Source organism: Seriola aureovittata, chromosome 18 (genome assembly GCF_021018895.1).
Source record: "Seriola aureovittata isolate HTS-2021-v1 ecotype China chromosome 18, ASM2101889v1, whole genome shotgun sequence".
Lineage (NCBI taxonomy): Eukaryota > Metazoa > Chordata > Actinopteri > Carangiformes > Carangidae > Seriola > Seriola aureovittata.
In genome coordinates, this window is record NC_079381.1 from 18,040,481 (window position 1) to 18,056,784 (window position 16,304).

The following is a 16,304-nucleotide window of genomic DNA, read 5'->3' on the forward strand; positions in this document are numbered from 1 at the left end:
GCGTCTTGCTTTAACAAAGTCATTAAAATGTTGATTAAAAACAGGTCATTAACAGAGACCATTAAGTTAAAGCTTTTGACTCACAATCATGTTCTCCAGAGCACATTTGGCCAGCCAGCAGTTGAGGAACACGGGAATGAAGATGTTCCGAAGAGAGGGCCAGAAGATCTGAGGAAACAGGGAAACACTTCAACATTTCCTCAGTGATGTCAGTCTCACATCACAAACTGCACACAAGTGGAAATTACAACCTGCTCTTGCTATTAAACATTTTAACACTCAAAATGACTGGTTTTCCTGCAGTTTGTTGTCGTTTTTCTACATTTGTAGAATATTGGTCTGGCTTTTGATACTTTTGATTCTTGGCTCACATTGTACAGATATGAAAACAAGACTAACAGTCTACAGCCACGAGCTCTGTCAGACTGTACTTTGCCACAACAGTGATTTGATGTCAGCTTGCTAACACGCTCACACTGACAATGTCAACATGCTGATGCCTAGCATATTTTGACCATGTTCACCATCTTAGTTTTGTGTAGTATTTACTAATTAGCAAGTACAGCTGAGGCTGATGGGAATGTTAATAGGTGTGCAGATATTTGGTCATAAACTAAAGCATTGGATGAACTAAAATGTTGATAATAGCAGGTTGTCAATTTTTGATTGACAACCCGCTATTATAACACTTCTCACCCAAAATGACTGGTGCAGAGTTACAGTATGTACATGTTATAGTTCAGAGACTGACAGGACACATCAGACAACATGTGAAAGACATACTGCTACAAAAGACAGACTATGACATATTCCAGACAAGAAACAGACATTATAAAGTTAAAAGTTTTACTGTAATGATGAAGGGAACTGTGTTGATCATCTCCAGAAGAAAGGACACCTGGAATATCTGCTCCCAAATGTTCCCCTAAAATGAAAAACACACACAGGCTTTTTAACTCTTTTATCTGCGCGCACAATAGACAGTGAGTCACTGCAAAGATACATTTCTTCATTGTCGTCTGTCACTTTCCACGACCACTTAATCCTTCACCTCCACCAGATCCTGTAATTACCGTCTATCCATAATGTAGCCGTGACAAATGACTTGGGATAATTACACCACTTATGGATTGTCAATCTCACAGACTGTAAGTGACTAATTGTACAGACTGTATTAATCATGCTGATGTGCCTGAAGTCTGTGTTTTGTGTGTGTGTGTGTGTGTGTGTGTGTGTGTGTGTCTTACCTTGTAGCTCAGATACATCAGTAACATAGTCTCCAGGAAACTAATGATGGCCACACTCACCTGTGCAAACCAAAACAGGAAATAATCAATTCAAACTCATAAATTATTTAAAACATAACAACCATTTGAGAATCAATTTCATGAGAATTAAAACCAGTGTTTTTATATTAATTTAGATGGTGAAGCATCTGTGGCTTAAATTAGGTGATCAACTATTTCATCACTTCAGTTAATTTATTAAGTTAATCATTATTTTTCTATATTCTGTTGTGACTCACTTGAATGGCCCAGACAGGAACCTTTCTATCCACCCAGAAGATCAACTCCCTGTCAGACACAGCATGCAACAGCAACACTTTTATTCACAGTTAACAATAAATATTCTCAACATCAGAGAATGATCTATTTTTATAGCATCAGTAAGAGATTAATACCGTCAAAAGAAGATATTCAGATACCCAAGCTATCAGTCATTTCATCTTTTGCAGAGTATTAATACAATGAGAGGTAATAGAAATGACAATGTGTCCAAGTAACAATGCACAACACTGATCTCATAATCAAAACACAAATTGCATGGAAGGTTAAGTAATAAGGTAAGTGCAGAAAATGAGGTAAGATCCCAAACAAAGAGCTGAAAGAACAAACACAGAATATTGCTCTTACTAAAGGCGACATCATAATGTTGTGCTAATTAGCCTTCATTAACAGAAATCTCGTCTTCTGCTGCTCACCAGTTAATTTCTCTGTCCTGCACTGATCCATTCCACTGGCAGTCAACACTGATGATGGTAAGGAAAAGAGAACAACATGATATCGAATTAGACGTTGATGAACTTACAGCATGTGGTGAAGTTATCTGCATCGATGCCAATTCAATTATGTGAATCCATCAGTCTTTTACACCTTCATGGCTCATCGTCTTGTAATTTTTGATGTTAGACCCAGATAAAACTGAAGCCCAATCCTGGTCTTTCTCCTCTGGCCGCCCAGAGTCTATAAAGCACTACCCCTCTCAGACCATGTTTCACCAAATACACCAGCACACATCCTATGTTATTTTGGTTCCAGTTGCCATGCAAACCACAAAAAACTTATGTGGATTCAGAGCATTTTCATATTAAGGTTTATGATCTATAAAAAAAAAAAATCACTGGTTGTGGAGTTTGTAATCACTGTGGTCTACCAGTCAGAGTACACTAGGACACCCTTCAAACGTTTCTTGTACTTGAGTAGAAGGCTGTACTGAAAGGAGCTTTGTAGACAGAGTGTCAATACAATATCAGATATACTCATGTAAAAGACTCTTGACCCACTGTAGCTCAATGCTCGGTTAAAATGAAAAATAATTTGTTTCAGGTTTGATAAATATCAGTTCAACTTACTACTACTGGCACTGTCTGTTCAGCCACATATTTCCATCTAGTCTGGCAAGTCAAGTTACAAATATTAAAACATTCACTCATCCTGTATTTACAATAACAGCACAAAATATAAATCATACTTGCATATTATTTGATGCAAACAACCTCCAGCCAGAAAGACAACTTTTATCGCACACATATTTATGAAAGACTCTGGAGACAACTTGGTGACAAAGTAAACAAGCCAAATTACCAATGAACTACTCAAAGGAGCTGATTGGCCCTGGTGTGCTTCCCTCTTATACCAGAACAGCGCCTTTAAGCCCTCAAGACCAGAAACCTCATCTGTTCTATAATGTATGACATTGCCATTGTTTTCGGTTGTTTTTCATTTACTAATCCATCCTTTGTACTGTATGTTAGTTCTTCTGTTGTTTTCATTGTTTGTTGACTTGGCTTTTCTCTCAGTGTGAACGAACCATTTGTTGTTGCCATTGGGAGCAGTCTGCTGTCCTGCGCTGTGGCTGGCGCTGGCGCCCTGACCGGGGTTGTCTGTCACCACTCTGATGATGTACAGCAGGCAGGTGAGCAGCTTCAGGGAGAAGTTGAACACACGAATCCTCAGGCCTGAAAGACATTTAAAAAAAACAAACAAACAAACAAAAAAAACTTTTTGATTATAAGCAACAAAAAAATCAGTGTAGAAGAAAAAAGGACTTATTGTGACTTATAATAGACTTCAGTCTGTATGTGTTTACATGTGTGTAGATTTACAGTAAATGCAGCACAGTGGTAATTCTCTTTAAATCTATGGTTGCTAAGCAAAAAACTTACTTGATCTTTGGTTTTTGATGAAGAAAAGCTTCAGACGCTCCTTGAAGGTGTTTTCATTCACATAAAACTCGACCTGCACCCTAACAGGGACGACAGGGATGAAACTGTCACTCAAGAATCAGCAGCACAAACAAAAAGAGCTGCGCAGACATTTCTAGGAGCAGTTTCAAAGTGTCAAATATCACAGCATATCAATTTCTACACTGAATGAATATTCATAACGTTGTTTTTCTAATCATGTGTCTTAGGAGAGTTAGGTAATTATGTGTCTCTGATTTTCTTTTCCCAATCACAAGACAGGGTTGCTGTAGGACACACTGTTAATATTTGGGCTGTTTTGCTTTAATGTAATCTCAGAATAAAATGTAATACAACAAGTGAACAAAAACTTTCCGGCTAGAGTAAAGAATGACAATAAAATGCCAAATTAATTCCAGTTTTTCCTCATGATAAACATGTTGAGTGGCTGTGGCTGTGAGAAATTAGGAACAACTTTCTTGCAATTACAAAAACATAAAATTAGATTAACTGTGCAACAACAGAGCAGAGCCCAGAAGGAGAGAAAGGGGGAAGTCAAAGAGAATAAGCACGACTCATACAGTGGGTAGCTTGGCAACACAAGGACAAGCTTTACACTATTAATATATAATCCTTTCAGGGGAGAGTGCAGACAGGGCATAATAAAAGAGAGAGTGCAAATGGAAGACAGATTAGAAGAGTATGTGGAAGGTTGAAAAGCTTGTGAGGCAGTGCTGCGCCTCCTGCTGCTGCAGCCGCTGCTGTAATCCCAAGTTCTGGCTCGTGGCTGAAAGGTTCACAGTGGGAAGGAAAAGGCAGTGTGGGTTGTTGGATGCAAAGATATCGTGCGGCGTGCACTGAAACAGCTATTTCAGGTCTGCACGATGGTAAAACCACACCAAAGAGCGGAGAAAGCCATTCAGATATGAAAACAGAAAACACTGAAAGACAAATCCTCTGTGATAAGATCTATCAACAGCTGTCACATCTGGCCAGCAGCAGGGCAGAGAAGAGCTCTGGAGGTAAAGGCACTTACACTGAGAGGTGGCTCTCACATATGAGGTTGCTACAGATTGCTCATTGTCTGTCTGTCTGTCTGTGTGTCTCACCTCATCACCCACACACACTCTCACACACGCGCGCGCGCACACACACACAGTGTTGAAAGTAATGACCCTTAATCAGCTCCTGTTGAGCGCACAATTACTAGCTGAAGTAGTCTGACATTAGTCATACTGCGGTGTCACATCGGAGTTTCAGGCAATAAGAGGCGCAGCTCTGGGAGTAATTCGATCTTTTAAAATGACTAATTGCAGCTGAGGAAGTTCTGCAAGTGCGATCATTTTGCAGTTCTGAAACAGGCCTGCGTTTATCAAATCAGTTCGCCGCGAGGTGTTCGTCAACAACAGATAGAGACCTGTTGCTCTGGATACAAACAGTGAAAGTAAAAACAAGTGTGACTATGATCATGAAAAACATGTTTTGGCACCACAGCAATTAATCAAAAAATAAATTAGTCGATCAACAGAATATTTATCAATTAATAATCTATGTCCCTTCTCGAGCAAAAATGACCTTGAAAATGCTGCCGCCTTTCTTTGTCTTATGTGACAGTGAACTGAATGTCTCTGGGTTTTGGACTGTTGGCCAGACAAAACAAGTAATGAGAAGATAAGTGTTAGTTACAGCTCTAATATGAAACTCTATAAAATTGAGCTGAAATGATTAGTTGATTAATTGATTAGTTGATGATCAGAAAAGTAATCAGCAGCTATTTTAAAAAACAATTACTTTTTAAATCCATTTTTGGCTGGACTGCAACAGTGGGACCAGCCCTATAATCATGAATGTCTGTGACTGACTGAGTGACTGATCACAATTCCACCATTGCTCAGCCGAATGGCATGTGATGTCATCAGTTTCCTTTGACGCTGGGTTTTAGACAGATACGCTTAGAACAAAAACATTTATCTTGTATTATCAAGTCTGTGAAGTGAAGAACTAGAAAAGGGTTGTTTTTTTTTTTTAAACTAGTTCTTTCTCTGTTGCCCTGGACTCCAAAAACCAAGGACCATGAGAAAGGCATCCAGAAACATGAGCTCAAGCGGAACATGGTAGCAGTACCATACACTGGCCTTCATCTCCCAGGTGGACGAAACCCTGTTTGGGAGCCTGAAACCGAGACCACCAGACAAACATTGAAACTCCATGGCCAATAATAAGTCCCAAGAGGGAGAGACTGTTCAAATCGTCACCAATGACAAGAAAGAAAATGCCGAATAGAGAGACAGCAGATCCAAGAGAACCAGGGGAGAGCTTCAACGATGTATACGTGTCAATGAGATGAAAGAGAAATGCTTTAAGGAGCTCAAGGCCATGGGAATCCCTGGAAAATACTGCAGGCAAGTGGTAGCTTTTCCAAGGGCCTCCACACAGAATATACAGTGTCATGAAGCGCAGAACCTGCTAATCAGGTATAAACAGACCAGTGAGGCTGACCTGAGGCCAAGCTCAGCTAAAGCCACCTTCTGCAAGCTCCAGCGAGCTCCTCTGCGGCATCATCAAACACCCATCTGAAATCCAGTCACACAGAGGTCCAAAAAACGAATGACCTGGACCAGCCTGATCCTCCCTGTCCCGCCACATCCTTTCCCTTCCTTACACTCCCACATTTCCCTTCTGCTTTCCTTTTATGCCTTTTAAGTTTGCATATGTGGGTTTCCTCTGTTTTCTACCATAATCCAAAAAACTTAAAAGGTGATGTTTTTGTTTTGTTTTTTTGCAAATTTAAAGTTTAATTACATGAATGAAACTTTAACTTTGCAAATTAAAAAAATCAAAAACAAAATCACCTTCCATAAATAAATTAATGTAAAAAAATATGATAAAATGTATGGACTCAAATGATGATCACATCTATGTGCTCATGGTTCTATGGCAATATGTAATTTTTGCAATGAAGATCATTTTAAATTAGGATAAACAGAAGACACTTACATATAAAGGTTGAACCAGTGTAATGTAGGAAATACTTCAAAGTAAAATAAATAAATGAATGAATGAACAGTGCACACTGTTTTGTTAAATTGACAATGCAAAATACAAATACAAACATTCCAGGAGTGGAGGAATGGGCATTATTAAAACAGCTCTAGTCAACGATGCAAACTGGCTTTCTGACACTTTATGAGCCAAAAGTGATTAACTGAGAAAATAACTAATTGATAATTACAGACGTAGTTGTAGAAAATGTGTCCGCGAATAGAACAGGCTAAATAAATGACTTTCAGGCTCTAGTCACTGTAAATAAATAAACACGCAGTCATGTCTGTGCATCTCAGCGCGCTTTTTTGGCGCGCTTATCAAACGGAGGTTGTTGACCTCATCCATCCTGCATCTGCATGTGTAGCTCTTTAACTGCAATCTCTCTCAAGATGAAAAACAAAAAATACAATCGATAAAAACTTCTCACGGTGTCGCACCCTCGCTGCCCCCCTCAGCGCCTCCAGCTCACCTACGTGACCCACCTCTGCCCAGCATCACTACCAAAAGTGTCCGACCTCCAAGTGCCCAAAGACGGATTGCCCCAGGTCGGGATGACGATGTCCGGATCCATTGTGCAGGACACCTGTAGCTGCGTCGTGAGTCAGTTCATTCCTACGGGAGATTATAAGCTTCTTGACCAACGCGCGTCCCCGCAGCTCTGAATAAACACAGCTCCTACCGTGTTTTGTCGGAAGATGAATTATTTTCAAGCTTTGTAAGAAAAAAAAAAATCTAAACACGCTCATTAGAACACGATGCTATAAAACAAAATAAAAAATCAGAGACAAATTGTTGTTTGATTAATCATTTATTTTGAAGAAAGCAGCGCTTATTGGATTATTTTTAGAAATATATACAATCTATCTCTATATTCCCCCTCTCCCTCTCTCCTTCTCTTTTGTGCGCGGGCCTGTTGCCACAGCAACATTGCTATGACAGGAATAACCCTAACTGGTTATGGTTTTCTCCAGCAGCACTGCAGCTCCTGACAAAGCTGTAAACATTCACTGTGACACACTGAAGGAATGATAGAATGGATCTGCCTGCAGATAAACACTAATTTGTCCTTTATTTTTGAAGGTGGCATCAAGCAAACATCATGTCAGCATTATCTGCTTCTTAAAAGGGATTCAAATGTGTCATCTGACTAAGCCTACAAAGCCGGGTCTTTCTGTTTTGCTCCTCTGTCAGCTCTCTGCTGATGTGGAGGTTTTGACGACAGTAACCGAACGACAGATGCTTTTTCCTTTGCATTTGAGTAGAAAAAAAGAAAGTCGAGAACAATGTGGGAGGCACTGCTCCGCTTCTGTCTCCCTCCTATTCCTCCCACCTTTTTGTCTTCTCTAAATTTGAACAGTCTGAAGTAGTAATTTATAGATGACCCCCTCTATGAGTCAGTGTGTTTGAAAATACCAGAAGAGGCCAGTCCACTTGAACCCCTTTCGCCCACACTGGTGCAGCCACTCAATGTGGCTTTTCGAGTCGCATGTGAAGACCATTACCATAACTCCTGCCTGTCAAAATCTGACATTTTCATTTCCACATTCTGCATTTATATACTGCAAAGTTTAGCTCGTAAAGACGTCACTTAAATGGGATAATGAAGGTATGTATTTGAAATGTGGGACAGTAAAGTGAAAGGAATAGAGTGGAATTGCAGGCAGATGATTAGATGTGAGGAAGAAAAAAAAGAGGTTGTACAAATGAGGGAGTGGCCCTGAGAGAAAGACTGCAGCACATGATTCACCAGATGAGAAATTCAGGCAGATATTTTGTGTCGTGTTCATATGCATTTGTCTGCCTTCGAGAAAGGAACCTTTGAGTAATGGATGATCCTGGGCAGATGTGACCAGTAACATTTGGGAGTTCACAGACAGCTGTTGAACACAAACACAAGAGGCTGACCAGAGAAAATCTAACCTGTGGCATCAGTCACCTCCAACAACACTATCTCCTGGGGACAGAAGACTCGTTTATTTGCAGGGAGAGAACAGAAAAATGAAACTGACAAGCTGAAAACGTAGGCAGCTTTATCAAGGAGAAAACAGTGGTTGTTGCAAGGACAGCTGGGGAAAGGTCACCTTTGACTGAGAGCATTGGCAAAGCTTGTTGCCTCTCCTTGCCAAATAGATACGTCAAATATTACAAACAGCACTGCAGTCTCAAAGGTTTCCTGCTCCTGTAATCACATCTAAAATTATATTTGATCACCACTCTCCTGAGGTCCATCTGGCAGGACCCAAGATTATATACTGAATAAATATCTTTAAGAAATATGAGTGCATAACTAACTGCTCTAAATTCAGTGCTCTTCAAAACTTATGCACATGTTTTTCTTTTTCAAATTAAGAAGCAGGAGCTATTGAAATCCCTGCTGTGGGAATGTTTCAGATCCTACAGGACAAAAACAAAAGAGTCAGATCTCAGAAAAAGAGAAGACTGCGACAGATCTTGTCTTTTGTCAATCTCAGAGGCAGCAGCAGAGCTGAGGGGAAAAGAGGATAAAGTGGATCAAGAAAGATAGACAAAAGAGAGACTGATGGGTCTCATTTTAAATTCTGATTGTAAATTAGGTCACAGTGTTGTTAATGAAAAACATGTTTCCAGTCAAACTTTTTCAAGCTTCACATTGATTCTTAGGAAAAGGCAGAGACATACATCTATAGCCTATTACATATCTCCACAAAAGCAAAGTGCTTCAGAAGCTCCATCTATTTTCAGCACCATGGACAGCACCCAAAACTGCCACGTTCCTGGCTTCATTTTCTCTTTCAAGGCAACAAAAGCCAAAGCCATGGATGTATACATGGCCAAAGCACACTTACACCATATAACAGGGTTGAAGAACACTGCACTCAAACTGTACTTGTGTATATGCTAAGACTGCAGGGGGCAGACAAGCTAAACACTTCATACACAACAACTTTGATATAACAACTACTAACACGGCCACAAAAGTGGGTCAAGTGGGGTTGAATGCAAATTAATTGCATTTGTCAGCTGGTAAAAAATTGGTATGACATTCAGCAATTTTGATGGGTGAAAGCAACATGAGACAACAAACAGATCTGTAATGAGATCAAATAATCTCGTCAAAATAAAGTATCTTTCTTCATTTTCCAGTGGAAATACTATGAAAAACTCTGATAGCAAATGACAGCTGCTGCTCCTTGAAATAAAGCAGGATGAACATGATTTAACAGATGTATAAAGAGGTTTGGTTGACAAATACTAATTGACTAATAAGATTACAGACTATACGGTCCTTTTTGTATTTGCAATTTTGTCATTTTTGAATTTACAAATCAATTTCATGAAGTGTTTCAGAGCTGCAAATAATCTGCAGATTCTTAACCATGATTCATGGTTTTGGTCCATACAGTCTTAGAAGATAGTGAAAATGACATCTCCACATGGCTTATTTTGTCTTGCAGTCGCAAACCCAAATATAATCAGGGTACTATCATATAAGGTGAAGAAAACTAGAAAACATTCACATTTGTCAGGATGGAAGAAGTGAACTTTTGGCATTAGCAAAAAATTAATGACTTAATTAACAATTAATCATGTATTAAAATAGTTGTTGATTAGATTTCTGTCAATCAACTAATAAAAGGATTCCCAACCAGGGACATTTGAACTCCAGGGGATACTTTTGAAGTTGCTGGGAGGTATGTGGAAAGATTGTGGAGTAGCTCAAGAAATTTGAAAAAAACAAACACAAAGTCCACAATATCCACTAAGTCACCCGTAACACCTGAACAATACATGTTGAGAGTGCAAGAAAAGTAGTTTGCAAGCGAGTGGAGAAGTTGAAACAGCTAAAAGTAACAACAGCTGACAAATTAAAGGGAAAACCTGAACCTGATGTGTCTGAGTAAGGTGTTGGGCCACCACGTGCCACCAGAGCACCTTCAATGCTCCTTGGCATTGATTCTACAGGTCTCTGGACTTGGTGGTGGAGGAGGGGGCTGTTTAACATGTTGGTCCAAAATGTCCCATAGGTGTTCAGTTGGGTTGAGATCTGGTGACTGTGAAGGCCATAGTATGTGATTCACATCGTCATACTCATCAAACCACTCGGTGACCCCTTGCCCTCTGGATGGGGGCATTGTCATGGCATTGTTTAATTTTTCAGGTTTTTCCTTTAGTTTGTCACCTGTCTATATATCTAACAGTCAAAATCTGGTATATGTTTTTTAACTTTTGGCCTGTCCCCCAAAAAAACAAACAAAACAGCTTCTTATGAGTTTATGCAAAGTTTCCAACCTGTCATCATTCTGGAAGCTCTGGTCCCCGAGCAGCAGGTCTCTGAAGCGGAAGCGTGGTGGCAGCGGAGGAACCTCAGTCTCCTGCTGCTCCATCTTTAGGTTGGAGATGTCTAAGATAACTCCGCTGCTGTTGCTGTTGGTCTGCAGTGGCGCTGGAGCGGAGCTGGAGGAGGGAGAGGAGAAAAGTAAACAAGCAGCATGGACATGAAGGGAGAAGAAGAACAAAAGTGCAAAGGTAAAGGGAGTTGGATGAACAGGCAATGGTGAAAGGGAGAAGGAGAGGAAGCAAGGAAAGAAAACATGGGATGGAGAAGTACAGGTGGAGGATTGACACCGGTATGCAGACAGACAAATAGGAAAGAAAAAAGCAAACTTAATATATTGTATTTCAGCCAAGTCCGAATTCTCTGCCCTGAGCTTTGGTGACTGGTCTTGTTATTAACATGTTTGCAGCTTGTTCTGTAATATGAAATGTTCAAACTGCACCCTGAATTCATACAGACAATGAAAAGCAGAACCAGCCAACATATGTTCATCTAAAACACCATGCACAATAACTACTACAACTAACAACTACTTTCCTATCCCGGAGCAGTTGCAGTTAAATGCAGCTACTGTGGCTGAAAGCGTTCATTTGTTTCCATTTCAAGCATAATATCAACAAGCAGAAGCAGATGTTTACATGAAGTCTAGTCTATTTGCTAATGTACAGTTCAAATAATAGAAGTCCTAACCCTGTTTCTTATAGTCCACGACAGCACTTTATGGTATTAACTTTATTAACACAAGCACACCGTTTGTCTTTTAGACTAACTCTGTATTCATTCATTTGGGTGTGGGAAGGTTTCAACCAGTGGTGGAAACCTTGTGAATTTAAAGTAAAGTAAAAAATATATACTGTACTTTTTACTCCATTACATAGTTCGGACCCCTCGTCACATTTCTTTAAGTTCTTAGGCTTTTAACCAGAGACATTTCCCCTATAAACCTTTCACATGATTTCATTCTAATAAGAGTTTGAGGCCCAAAAAACAGCAAAGATTAGAGAAAGGTCTGATAAATGAACACAAAATGATGAAGTAGAACTTTGTTCTTTCTCTCTCTCCTCTCAGATTTGTCTTGTGACCTTTTGGAGGTAGCCAAACCCCTGAGATTGGGAAACAATGGACTAAACTAACTGTATCAAAGGGAGTTAAAACTAAATCCACCTCAACAAGCTACGACAGTAAAATGCTGCTTACATGAAGATTCATCAATATTAACGACCCATTTTCTGCCCTTTGATACTTTTAGGTACATTTTGTTCTATTTGAGTTAAGTGTGATTTTTAATGCAGGACATTTACTTGTAATGGGATATTTTGTTGTATTGGTACTTTTACTTAAGTAAAGGATCTGAGTACTAATTCCACCACTGGTTTCAACGCATGCAATCAGTCAGCTTGAGGCACACATTGTGTAATAATCATAGATCCATAACTCAGATTCATCTTGATATGAGACCATAAAAAACAGTGAAATAGAAATGTCTTTTTAGCTGCAAGAGGCTGCAAGAGGAGCACGGTCTCTGCTGTTATGTTGTTTTTTTCTGAAGGCCTGCAGCTGTTGAGTCACCTCTCCTGTTCACACCTTATTCAATCACAGTCCAAGAGCCTGAGTAACATGCAAAAGGAAGAGTACAATATAGTGGGATGTTACCTTTGACCCAAGGAGAAGAACGTGTGTGAAGACGAACTTGGAGGTGAAGGAATGAGATGAGTTAGAAACCCCAGATCTGAGTAAATGGATTGATTCAAATGAAGTGTAAGTGGTTTGGTGTGAAGACGGGTGCAGTTTTTTAGTCCCTTCCAAAGCAGAAAAATTTACACAATCTACAAAGCGGCAAAGCACATCATCCACAAAACAGTGTGTGGAAAAACCCCAAATCGTCTCTTTACTCCTTCTTTCACCCTCCCTTTATCTCTCCACCTCTGCCTGTTTGCTATAGTCCTCCATTAAGCTTGTAATCATTATTGCATAATAGATGAAGGGTATATTTCCCATGCGGTTCTGTCGAACTTAACAAAACAAAACCCAGTGGCAAAGAGAACCACTCAGATTTCATAAAACATGCTGGCACTTCCAGGTCATTAGAAGCATCCAGGGAACAGAACAGAGAAAAACATGTTGAGAGGTTTTGATGGTTGTTTCTTGTTGAGCTCGTGTCATTTATGTCTTCTTTGAGACTTTTCAGTGTAGACTACATTTCCATTGAAAAGTAACACAAATGTTCTAAAGAAGACACACAGGTGCAGAGCCCAGCATTAGAAGATTATCTGTGCTAGTCTCACAGCATGCACATCATGTTTCCAGTGATGTCCGGGCTGTAACACTGACAACTGAGACAGAGAGCAAGCTGAGCAGCTGAACACACAACAGTGTGACAGGAGCGGATGAGCACACAGTGTTTGGGTGGATGGAGCTCTGGAAAAAACACTAATAAACATTATTCATCAGTATGTTCACGCACTGCCCTTAATTGAAAAAAAGAAAATTCACATTTCATGAAATTTGTCCCCGTGTCACAGTCTCTATTCAACAAATTCCTCAGCTACAAATCATGTTTATGCGCAGGAGAACTTTGAGAAATGCGAGGCGCAACAATCAAAAGCACTAACTTGACTGATCTCCACATACGAAGCCTGAAGTTTTCCTCCTGACTTGTTCCTTTCCTCTCTTACCGTGGCTTGTGCTCGTTCACGGTCCCATCATCGTTGACAAATGACTGATTCACGTAACATTCACTGCACATTTTGGCCGGAGATCCGACGCTGCCGTCGGACTGGAGAGCTGCGGTGGTCGGCGTTGAGTCCCCCTTGACAAAGTCGCCTTCCTGGGTTAATTGCATCGGAGGGAGATCTGCCAAAAAGGAGCGAACTCTCGCAGAGAAAGACGCGCTTTCTTTAAAAGAAAAACGGAAAAAAAAGCCCGGGTGATTCCTCCCTGTGCCAATGCCCCCCTCACCTACTCAGGTGCATCTCGGAGGTTTGAAAGAGTTTGTTTTTTCTTGTCAGCCTACGCAGAAAAGAGGCTGGGAGCAAAGTGACAACTGCCTCATGAACTCTTTAAATAGACAAACTGAAAGATGCAAACGCAATCATTTGGCTGGCGGAAAGAAATCAAGCTTAAAGTGATGAGGAGAGATGCAGAGGAGAGGTCTGCAGCAGTGAACATAATGGTGGTGACAGCTTTCTTTCCTGAGGTAACGGGTACACCTAATGACATAACTGTTGAATTATCACCCAACTGTTGATGAGGAGAGTGAGATTAGCACCATCTGTTGGAGGCTCCTCACCTCTCCATCATCAAAATATGAGGTTTAATGTGTAGAAACCACATGATGAATAAACACAAGAAGGGCTATTGGGTATGGTGATGTTGAGTCCATCTTATTTAAATCATACAAGTCAATTTTATCCATATAGCCCAATCTATTCAATCAGTACAGCATACAACACCCTCTGTCCTTACACCCTAGAATCAAACAAGGAAAAACTCCCCCTCCCAAAAAACCCTCTAATGAGGACAAAATGGAACAAACCTCAGGGAGAGCCACAGGAGAGGAGCCGTCTTCCAGGACGGACAGATATGCAACAGATGTCATCTGAACAGAACAGAGCAACATAGTAAATTTACAGTAATTTACAATTAGGACAAAGTAAATTATAGCTAGACGGTGAGCATATATGAAGAATACTTCAGATCAATATAATCAGTTGCGGAACAAGTATTCAGTAAAAGTAGAAATACTTCACCTCTGTATGTGGTTGGATCAGATCTTTACCATCATACTCATGATGGGAAACGGAACAGCTGCTTTCTCTGAAATGAGGAGCAACAGGAGAGGTAATATCTGCTGGTCTGCTGACTGATTTATGATCCGCTGTTCTTTATGATGATGTTCTTCCTAGACTTTGGGGCACGAGCACTGTGACAAATATATGATGTTTTTAGTATGGCAGGTTAGGCATGACTTTATTTGAAAAATCTTCCTCTCTCTTCCTCTGAAATTAAATTTGTTCTCACAGTAATGCTACAAACACTGCAATATCTACAAGAGAAACAGCCTTTGATAAATGCCGCATTTCTTCTAATAAAATCAGTCTTTTTTTATTTGTTTGTTTTTGGAGGAGAGCAATGTGTTTTTGTTTTTACTTTCTACTATGTGTTATTTTTATGCCTGTGTGTGGATCTGAACAGTGGCTGTTAAATGGATTAGAGACTGACAGCAACAACAAGATGATGACATGACAAATTACAATGTACGAAGCCACAATTTCAAAAGAAATATTAGAAAATATTTAATTTACATAACAGAATGTCTGATTATGAAAGACACAGATGCATTTTTATGAATCTATTTTTAAATAATAAAGGCCAAAGGAGTCTTTATATACATATATATAGATACATATATGTACATTGGGCTCTTCAGGAATCTTTATATCTGCCCACCTCAAAGTACGTGATGGACATCCTGATAAATAAACAAGCTATTCCCAGACGTCACAGTTATATGATACTTTATGTGCAAATCAGGATGATGAGATATACAGTGGCTTGACCATGACAGTGTGAGTCATCATTCAAATAAAAATCTGAAAATCGCACATTTCCCTCCACCTAGCGCCTGCCATCAGTGTTTCTCTGGAGTGCTGAGCTCAAGCTACACATCACCCCAACTTTCACACAGAGTTTATCCCAGGAGGAGCCCCTCACTTTCTGACAGGCGGCAGGGGAAGGAACAGAGGTCAGCAGCATCACAGGATTAACATGGCGCTCTAGGGATAAGAGGTAATGCTTACAGTTCATATTTTAGTGTAGTACCAGAAAAAGGATGATCGCAGCACATCCTGAGGTTGGTAAAAATAGATCTGCATAAATAACAGGTGAATATGATTATATATATATATATATATACATACACACACACACACACACACACACAAACACACACACACACACACACACACACACACACACAAAAACTGGGTTTAAAAAAACATGAGATAGCTTTCAGTCTGTATTGTAATTTTATCCTTCTGGAGGAGGCCACTGACACTTACAGATAAAAATTATAAGAGATAAGAATAAAAGATAAGGATGAGAAGCCAAATGACTTCCACTATTCTCACACAAGTGCCAGAAAATAAAGTGTAAAGAGAAAAGATTGACAGACTGGATGTTTTTCTTTTTAATATTATTATTAATTTCTTTGCTTATTTGATGACGCAAGCTGGAGCAAGTACGAAGGAGACGTGGGAGAGGTGATATAATTCACTGGGGAGACAGTGACAGGAGGTTGTTGAACAGTTTTAAGCTTGTGATGGATGTTTGGATTGAGTCAGCCGTTCTGACTAGTGTGGGAAGTCTTTTTACTGCTGGAGACGAGAGAAGTCACATCTGTGAGATTATCCCATCGGGGTAGATGTGCTGTGAGAGGAGGTTTGGCTGTGTCAGCAGATTAAAGGTGTAATTTTCTTATAG

The 16,304-nt window shown here is 39.9% G+C and overlaps 1 protein-coding gene across 7 annotated transcripts in view; it reads right to left on the reverse strand.

Moving 5' to 3' along the window:
* Positions 1–14,630, reverse strand: part of kcnt1a (potassium sodium-activated channel subfamily T member 1a) — a 31,374-nt gene extending 16,744 nt beyond the window's left edge. Inside the window, exons 1-10 of one of the 7 annotated variants that reach the window (XM_056402839.1) lie at positions 14,573–14,630; positions 14,359–14,421; positions 10,778–10,942; positions 3,446–3,525; positions 3,091–3,238; positions 1,982–2,029; positions 1,526–1,574; positions 1,248–1,307; positions 851–925; positions 85–168 (exon numbers count right to left, since the gene is read on the reverse strand). In XM_056402839.1, coding sequence (XP_056258814.1) covers positions 85–168; positions 851–925; positions 1,248–1,307; positions 1,526–1,574; positions 1,982–2,029; positions 3,091–3,238; positions 3,446–3,525; positions 10,778–10,872 — 639 coding nt within the window. In that variant the 5' untranslated portion in view covers positions 10,873–10,942; positions 14,359–14,421; positions 14,573–14,630. Of the gene's footprint in view, positions 1–84; positions 169–850; positions 926–1,247; positions 1,308–1,525; positions 1,575–1,981; positions 2,030–3,090; positions 3,239–3,445; positions 3,526–6,990; positions 7,244–10,777; positions 10,943–12,476; positions 13,398–13,435; positions 14,159–14,358; positions 14,422–14,572 lie in introns of those variants that run through there. The other 6 variants (XM_056402835.1, XM_056402834.1, XM_056402838.1 and 3 more) reach the window with 6 other exon arrangements.
* Between the last annotated feature and the right edge of the window lie 1,674 nt (positions 14,631–16,304).